The sequence below is a fragment of the Populus nigra genome, chromosome 9 (genome assembly GCF_951802175.1).
Source record: "Populus nigra chromosome 9, ddPopNigr1.1, whole genome shotgun sequence".
Classification (NCBI taxonomy): domain Eukaryota; kingdom Viridiplantae; phylum Streptophyta; class Magnoliopsida; order Malpighiales; family Salicaceae; genus Populus; species Populus nigra.
Window position 1 is genome coordinate 7,308,840 of NC_084860.1, and position 9,798 is coordinate 7,318,637.

At 30.9% G+C, this 9,798-nt stretch overlaps 1 protein-coding gene across 2 annotated transcripts; it reads right to left on the reverse strand.

Moving 5' to 3' along the window:
- Positions 1-1,048: 1,048 nt before the first annotated feature.
- LOC133703765 (uncharacterized) lies at positions 1,049-9,425 on the reverse strand. Of its 2 annotated transcripts, none has more exons than XM_062128414.1 (7): positions 8,539-9,425; positions 5,526-6,076; positions 5,374-5,441; positions 2,079-2,132; positions 1,879-1,968; positions 1,580-1,756; positions 1,049-1,453 (listed from the first exon to the last, which is right to left on the reverse strand). In XM_062128414.1, exons 1-7 carry the CDS (start codon positions 9,024-9,026, stop codon positions 1,409-1,411), a joined length of 1,473 nt encoding a protein of 490 aa, XP_061984398.1. In that variant the 5' UTR covers positions 9,027-9,425; the 3' UTR covers positions 1,049-1,408. The 2 variants fall into 2 exon arrangements, with proteins under 2 accessions (XP_061984398.1, XP_061984397.1); XM_062128413.1 differs by having other exon boundaries at positions 5,526-6,097; positions 8,539-9,421.
- Between the last annotated feature and the right edge of the window lie 373 nt (positions 9,426-9,798).

The window sequence follows — 9,798 nt, forward strand, 5'->3', positions numbered from 1 at the left end:
ACACTAAGAAATTGGTCACATAAAGGTTAAGTCAAACCATTTAGAACTTTTCTAATATTTGAAGAATCATGACAAGTTGCTAGATATTATACTTAATCTTCAAATATAAATCAATCAATTGTTGAATTGAAAACAAATTAATTTTTTAAATTTTTGTAATCATATTTTATTTAGAATTGTAATTTATATTTGGGCCAATTTATTAAATAACCTAATGGGTCACACACATAAGAACCCTTAGTCAAAAATTAAAATGAGATGATTTATCAAGTATATCTTGATTGTAAATAAATTTTAGAAATTGAAGACTAGATTGTAATTAAAACAATGGATTACGGTTCTAGACCTATAAACAATCAAGTAAGGACTTTAGTGAATAAATATCTAAAATTATCCTAAAATAATATATGTGATATTATTTAAGGGGAAAAATAATAATTTATCATTTATAGAGTTTTTAGGTTTCTCTATAAATAAAAAGTAATGCCATTTATTTTCTAAGATGAGTAGAGAGTACAATACATAAATGTCTAAAACATAAACTAAAAGAGTAAGCACTCAAAGGTATAGTAATCTCTCTCTCCTAAACGGGTTTGTGAGATTTCTCATTGGTGGTTCGTGTGGATTATCATTAGAGGTCGGATACTAATTGAACGACTTGTGGTTCACGACAACCCACCCTTGAAGCAATTATTCAAAACCGAAAAAAAACTTCTGATCTTCAAGTAATATTCACATAAACCCTAAACAACCATAAATTTATTTAATGGAATCCTTGAAATTCCCAAAAAAATCTTAAATTTATAGTTTTCACTACGTGTATGTGTTTTGAAAAACTCAACAATTATAATTATAATTATAATTAGGGATGCTTTAAAATTAGTGTTCATATATTACTCAAATGTATTAATATTATTCAGTTTAAATTCTCTGATTGAAGATGCTGAAAGTGAAAGATGTCGATGCATGCTCTGAAAGTTTGATAATCTTATAAGCGGCTTAATGGGATCTGCTGTGGGAGTGGAGTGGGTGGATTAATTGGGAGACGTTGATCTTGAAATGCCTTATTGAAGTCAAAAACCAAGTTACAATCAATAATTATTGACCATAAATTAAAAAGAAAAAAGAAAAAGCAAAGAACATTAGTACATTATCCCTCTTTCTCATTGTTGCGTAGCATATCTTGTCTCTCATTGTTCAGACATTAATCAAGGAACGTTGGAAAGCATGCAGAGGATGAACATGAACTATTCTGAATACATGATTTGTTTTCAATTTCCAGCAATTTGCGTCGCACACATCTATTCTGGATATGTTCTTCATTCTCCGTTTAGTTGATCGAGCTAGCTTCTCTTGTTGGTTTTCAAAGCTGAAGAAACTGAGCGCAAAAAAAATCTTGAATCGTCTACTAGTTAAACAACAAATCTTGGGAGATGAAAGAAGCCCATGCATCCTGTAACCAACGTAAAAAAACTAGAATTATATATATTGAAACTAGTTCTCATGATTTAACAACATAAACCAGCCTAAAAACTTAAGCAATTTTCGTTGTTAGGTTCCAGCCAGGGCAAAAATTTACCTGCAGGATGGAAAAGGCCTTCTCTGCGACATATTTCTGTGAGAGTGTTCCTCCTCTTTGTTGCAACTTGTCAGGATGGAGACATAGCCTTGCTTTCTGATAAGCTTTCTTTACTTGTGAGCTCTCAATGAGGCTTGTTAGGGCGATTGCATACCAACCGCTATTTGGCCATAGAATCTGCGTTCATTCAAATATTTATAAAAAGATCATTGCATTATATATTAATTTGGAGAAGCCCTAAAAAACAAGCAAAGGAAAACGCTGAAGCACGTAATATATAGCTAAATTAAAGAATATACGTGATGAAGTGTGGATAGCAGCAGACGGATATTAGTTTCCTTGCCAGCTGACCACAACCTAATGTCTTCATCCAATAACTCCATCTCCATCTGTAGGTTTTTAAAAAAAAAAAATTAGAAAAGGAAACAAAAGCATCAATAAAAATCTTTATTACTAATTTAATCATGAACAGTTAAATTTGCAGTGAAACGATGCTTACATCTTTTTCTGATTTTTCTACTTCTTCTCTTCTGGATTTCTTCAGCTCTTCTTCCTGCAGAAGTAGAAGGGGAAATATATCTCAGACTTAAACTTGTTCCCACATTTAATCTCTTTAATTTTCAAAACAATATTCATATTCAAAAAATGTAGTTATGTCTCTTGATTCTTTGTTAAAAAATGGTATTTGAAATCCTCTCTTGATCCTTAATTTGAATGTGAAATCTGTAAGTTTAAAAATCAAAGATGAACTAGAACATTGGGGAACTTATTGGGTCTACAATACTTTAGAAGGTTTCACGATGATCTAGCTACGATATTGTCATCGATGCTGAATGCATATAATCTTGACAATATTATAGCAAATGATCCAGCATAAACGGAAGCTAACTAGCTTGTAGCAAGATAACAGTGGTATTTATTTCGGCTTGTTGATGCACTGCAATACAAAATACTAAATATTTGAGTGTTCATTTCTTTGTAGTTAATTGGTTAATTCTATATAGCATCGATTTTGTTTATATAAATATAATTAATTTATTAATAAAAAATTATTTATTTTTAATATTCAATAAATATTTTATTAATGAATATAATATTTGATTAATGAATCTAAAGTTAAAATAAAATTCTTGACAAAAATTCCTTGCAAAGAAAATTATAAAGTCATTATACACTACTAAAAAATCAACCTATTACCAATTAACTAGTCCGTTGCAGATAATATTAAAATATGTTGCTGAAAAAATTCAGCAACGGAATTAGCAACAAATAATTCCATATGCAAATAATAGATGCTAATTTTTTAGCAATGGATTATCAATTGCTGATTTGTTTAGTAACCAATTATCCGTTGCTGAAATTCGGTTGCTAAATGTGTAAATCAACAATGGATATTCCGTTAATGATTAAAAATTCTTATCCAATTCAATTTCAATTTCAAAAATTTGAAATTGATTCCGCCAAAATTAAATCTAATATAAAAAAGTTAAAATATTAATATTTTTATTATCCCTAAATCAAACCCACATTCCCACAATCTGCCCTCTTTTGCATTTCTGATGCCTGCGTTCTTTCTTCATGTCCGTTCATATCGCAAAGCGGGGCAACGCCAGGTTGGTTGAAAAGTACGGGGCCAACCAAGACTCCCAGAGAAAGCTTTGCTTGATACCCAGGAAAACTTTGTCCTTATCTCTCGTTAATTTCTATTACAATCCCAAATCAAAGCCAAAAACATCCCCAATCTCTCTCTCTCTCGTCTATCTCTCAACTACTTGTACAGAAGAAGCTTGGAAGCATAAATTAACTAGAGAAGAAGTTAAGAAAATAACAAATTATATTTGTGGGAAATGACGCATGATAGAGATAGGTAGAATTGAAAGGGACATATGGATTTGGTTTCTAGAGAAGGAATAGAAAGGGAGATGGGTTAATTAGGTTTCTGCGGAGAAGTATAGAAAGGGATAATATTGGGTTTTTCCGGAGAATGAAGAAATTTTGCAACTGTTGGGTCCCTTTTGTTTTTTAGAGAAGTATAGAAATGGTCATTATTATTTATTGTTTTTTTTAAATCAAAATTTATTCCTTTTTTTAACAGTAACCATATTAGCAACGGCAAATCTGTTTCTGACTTTTAATATATTAATTTATTTTTTAATATCTGATTTTTCGTTGCTAATTCGTTGCTAATATTAAAAAAGTTATATATATATATATATATATATATATATATAATTCGTTGTTAATCTATTGCTAAAATTGCATCTAAATTATTCTGATGCTAACATTCGATACTAATCACCCTTCCTTTTAGTAGTGATAATTATGAGATTCTTATTGTATTAAAATATTGTTCCTAAATATTTCTAGTCAATTTTCTATTAAGACTAAACATTAATTAGAGTTGTTGAGACTAATATATATTATGTTTTTTTATATAAAAGGAAATAATTATTCTCATAAACTGAGGCATGAGAGATACCTAAAACTAATATGTAGGTGCATGTTGGATGACATATACACTAAATTGACCCATATAAAAATTTCATATGTGATCCTTAGACTTAAGATCACATGTGTATATAGAAAGGCTCAAGTAATAGTTGTATAAGTCATTCTTAGACTTGAGAACACCAAGTTATCTTATATAAAAAATGTTAAGTTTTGATCCTGCTATACATTGTCTTAATCAAGAGTAACAAATAAATAGATATTGGATATAACATAAATTATATGAAGCTATTTAAGTATTCAAGAGAGGATTCATCACCCTAGGTGAATTAAAAAAAATATTTCATATGTTCTCAAATAGTATCGATTGTAAATCCTTGCGCAATAAACATGATTTGACAGAATAAACGTACTTCATGTTATAATATCTAAATCAAAATATTGTTGATGAAGGGATAATAATTACACTGAGAAACTAGTTACTGAAAGATTAAATCAAACCATTATTGACTTTCCTAATATTTAAAAGATCATGACAGGTTACTAAACATTATACTTCAGTTTCAAATATAAATCAATTAATTGTTGAATTGATGATAGATTAATTTGTTTAATTTATTTAATCCTATTTTATTTAAGATTGTGATTTATATTTGGACCAACTTATTAGGAGACCTAATGAGTCATACACATAAGAATCACTGGTCAAAATTAAAATTGAATGATTGATCAAGTGTGGCTTGATTCTAAATAAATTTTAGGAATTGAGGACAAGAATGTAATTAACACAAGATATTACAATTTTAGACCTATAAAAAATCAATTAAGGATTTAATTGAGTAAATTTCTAAAACTAGCCTAAAATAATATATGTGATATTATTTAAGGGGCAAGTTGATATTTTTTTCATTCTTAAGATTTTTAAGTTTTCCTATAAATAGAAAGTTATGTCTCTTATTTCCTTAGATAAGAAAAATATAGCAAGTAAATATTTAAAACATACAAAAAAAAAAGAACTAGCACTATGAAGTATAGTGATTCCTCTCTCCAAAAAAGATTTAGAAGATTTTTTATTGGTGGTTTGTGTCGATTATCATTAAGAGATCGAACACTTGGATGGTTTGTGGTTTATGACAACTCAACCATAAAGAAAATATTAAAAGCAAAAAAGAACATATAATCTACAGATAATCTTTGTATAAATCCTAAATAGCTCTAGATATGTCTAACAGAATTCTTAAGACTCTCAAAAAAATTTAAAATTTAAAACTTATATATTTCTTGAAACCAATATTCTTATAATCCATTTATCAATAATGCTTCGGAGAAAAAAAGAAGTGATTTACCATGGTGCATTGCCTACTCCCATGTCCATCCAATTGATGCCCAACAAAATCATGCACATTACGCCTTTCTGCATGATTTCAATGACAAAGAGACAGATCTTGTAAATTATAATCAATAAAATACCATACAGGACATCAGGATATTTCTTTACCTTCTGCTTCATCTGAGTGGTGGTCCATCGAAACATTTTCGTGCTGTCTATCAAAAGATCTTGACCGGAATTTCTCCTTAGCCCATGCAATTGCTTCGTCAATAGAAACTGCTTCGCCAGTCCCTTCTCTATGATCAGAATTGATCTCGATAACATAAGAACTCATTACTTCATCTTCATCTTCATCTTCATCTTCATCTTCATCTTCATCTTCAACCTGTTCCAGTTCTTCTTCTAGCATTATATTACACTGTACACCAACTTTTGCCTCTGGTTCATGACACAGTGAAGAGGTCGGAGATGAAGGGGAGTTGAGTTCTAAATCATCCACAGGAATTTTGATGCTTCGGTGTGAATGGGGTTCAAGACTAATGGTTTCTGGGGATGAGACCTGCCGTGAAACCTTAAAATAAGAGGAGCAGCATCTGACTTTCTCATCAATGTATTCATTTTCCATGTAACATTTCTCGGTATGATTGCGTGGAAAAGATGGCATGTTCCATTGTCTCCCAGCTGGTTGTGCTTCGGGCCTCCCTGTGGCTGAGTTCCATCTGTAAGGTACATTGATTGGCCTATATGGATCAGATGAAAATATTAGCGTTCTAATTCATCTGTAAGGTGCATTATAATTGTGGCAGTGTGCATGGAAACTGGGATCTCTAGCGCCTTAGCGACGGGTAATTAAAGCCTAAATAAGAGTGGAGAAGGATACAGGATGAGTTATTCACAAAAACAAACACTAAATAAGTTTCATTCTTTATCTTAATTCGTTTTTAGTTAGTTTGTATTTATTACTTTTAATATTACCTGATCGATCTTTATAATTAAAAAAAAATTCTAAGTCCATAAATTAATTAAACCTTCTCTCTCTTTCATCTCATACAAGAAGCCACCCCTTCATGTTCTCGACAAATCACAAAAGTTTAAAAAAGGTTTGTTTTATATAAAATATTTTATTAATTTTTTGGTTTTTTTTAATAATTTATAAAAGAATTGTCCAACGTAAACTTTATATTTGTTTTATTTGTTAAAAAATATTTTCAACTTACAAAGTATAAAATATTTATAAAAAATAACTCATCAATGTATTCAATTTTATATATAAAAAGAAGTGAATAACCTACCACAAACAAGTGTGTGTATAAATTTTTCTTTTTAAATCCAATTTGAAGCCTAATTACATATATTTTAGAGGGTGAGAGTTGAATTGAAAGACCGGGGATTAAAATAAAAAGCATGAGTAATATAAAAGGTGTGGCTTTTTTAAGTCCAAATTAAAATCTAATTGCATATATTTTGGGGGGTGAGGGTTGAATTGAAAGATAGGGGACTAAAGTGAAAAACATGAATAATATAGGTGGCGTCTTTAAAATTTATTTGAAAGTTCATTTATGTTCCCTATTTTTTTTAGATATTAGGACGGGGCTCTATACTTTTTAAAAAAAATATATTTTGGTACCAATTATTATTTTGAATCATGAGACAACAATAATCCAACAGAAAACAAATAAAAAATATTAATGAAGATCAATTTTCAATCAACTTAATATTTCAATGAATATAATCTTGAAGGATGAAGTTGAGAAAATAATAATAACTTTATCAAAAAAAAATTAAAATAAATTATGAAGTTTTATATCTAATAAATTTAATGTTGGGGGATGAAATTAAATAAAAAAAATTAAAAAAAAATCCTCAAAACTTTTTTTAGAACTAAAGTAAAAAAAAAACAAAGACTCAACTTTTCACTCCAAACCTTTTTAATATATGCAAATTATCCTTTTTTTAATCCATTCAAATAATAATCATTTTATTAGATTTAAAGCTGAGAATAAACTATAAATGAAGCTAATTAAACATAAATATATCATTTCACCGAAATACTAATGATAAGACTTTGTATTTGAAATATCAGATTGAAGTTCTATTTAATTAGAACTAAAACAAACCATTTGGAGGGGACAAACAATTTAAATTAAATTCAAATTAAAAAATTAAATGAAGATAGTCTTTAACTGTTTGTGATACTTCACGTAGATACAAAACCACATTGAATTGCATTGATGATTCACAGTTCAATTTTTATTGCTCAGAAATATATATATTTTTTATTTTTACTTATTTGGTCCCTATAGCTTTTTCTGTTTATATTTGGGACACTAAACTTCATTTTTCTTATATTTTAATTCCTAAAAGGTCAAAAAGAAGAAAGAAAATCTTTAGAAAGAAAAAGAAGAGAGAAAGGTTTTGAAAACCACAGCACTCGCACTTTCTTTTAAAAAGCAAGACCTGAGTGCCTGGCCTCCTGAACCTTAGAGCTTCTGACTTGACCTTGAAAGGCAAAGCCCGTCTAGCCCATCCCTTCGCATTAGTCACTCATATACTTCCACCAGTAATTATTAATATGTATGTTTTAGAAAACAAATCATCATGAATATTAAATGAGAATAAAGTGTTTTTTAGTTTATGATTTTATACAATTTTCTCAAATTAATTATTATTTTATTTCTCACATAGTAGCATTAAATTATCAAGGCGTAATTTCTTATTTTTTTAAATTAATTTCTTATTAGAAAATCATGCTATGAATAAAAAATATGTGTTTTTATATATTAGAAAAAGGAAATAGATGAACAAATAAGTGAGTTTTACTAGAGAAACTGTTGTAAAAAATCTATATAAAAATAAAAAAAAAGAAGCTATTTATTTTGGTTGGAGGGAGATCGAAACAGTTGAAAATTAAACAGTTTCTGTTTCTTCATTACAGATTAATTAGTGTAAGAATATGGATAGAGATTAATTAAGGGTAATTATCTGACAGTGCGAGGTTAATTATCATCCCTTTTATTTGAAACTTCTGAACAATCTCTCTCACCGCCGTTAGATGTTTTTTCAGTCCTTACTTGACCCCCGAAATTACGGGATCTTAAATAGTATATAACGTAAAAAAGGAACTTACTTTCAAACCGACAGAAAAAAAGAGAGAGAGACAAATAGTTGAAAGATGGGGGACCTGAGCTTTGAAGCGAAAGAAGATAATGCAACGTCATCTCCGGTCACCAGCCGCCGTTGAGGACTAAGCTCCTCCGAACTCAGCACCGACGAAGAGTTGGACTTGGACTTGGAGGTGGCCCTTGACCGTTGCCTGGACCTCCTGCCCTCGTCCGACAACCTAAACACATCACTGTAGAACCCTTCTCCCCTGGCCGGGATTCTGAACGCCGGCAGGCTACGTCCGCCATTCTTTTTCCCTTTCGAAAGAGAGTCCGTTTCTGGGAGGAAAATCTCCTCATAGAAAGACGAAGAAGAAGATCTGGTGAAATCGGCGGGGAATTTGCGAGAGAGAACACTCCTTGGAGGCCCACCGAAGACGTCAGAGAAGTCATCTGGGTCCAATCTGGCATCCATGGAATGTCTTGTGGTTGCAATATCCTCCATGGAGCGGCGTCTTGGGACGCTTGGCGTTGGCACTCCCATGCGCATTCGCCACGACTCATCCATGTATTATATATTAAAACTAATTTGCCACAACGTCCTACTCCTACTAATCTTGCTGATATAGATGTGCGTGTAAAGGTAAGAGTACATACCACATAAAAGAAAGAAGGGAAGATGGTAAAAAATGAAATGCCAGAAAGGAAGAGATCAGGGAGGTTTAATCATGCATTTGGTGGTGGGATGTGTGTGTGTGTGTCTCTAAATACGCAAGAGGAGATAAAAAAAAGAGAGGCATGAAGATATTAATTAAAAGATGTTGATCAACATGTCTAGGAAAAAGGCAGGAGCTAGCGATTCATTGGCTCTCTCTTTTAAAGTTTTATGGATGTTGTTTTGTGGTTGAACTTTTCTTTTTTTCTTTCCTGTCGGGGTGGGGAAGCAAATTAGGCAAAAGCAAAAGCAAGTTGGGAGGGTGATGATGAGATGATATTTAGAATGATGGAGGATGCACTGGAAAATCACCACCGCCATCATCATCATCAGCGTTGGCACTCGCATGCTTTCGTTGAAAGATGTTTTTGGATGGATGAAGTGCTTTCAGGCCCCACGGTACCCCCATTCTTTTATTTTGGTATTATCAGTTTCCTGTTTAATTTGGAATAATAAATAATCTTTCCCTCTGCTACCTGTTCATGCTTCCTAAACTTGATATGAATAACAATAATAATCCCCCTGCTAGGTGTAAAACTACTTATTTCACTAATTAATTTGGGAAAATGTATGCATTTAAAGTCTTATATAGTTCTATATATATATATATATATATATATATATA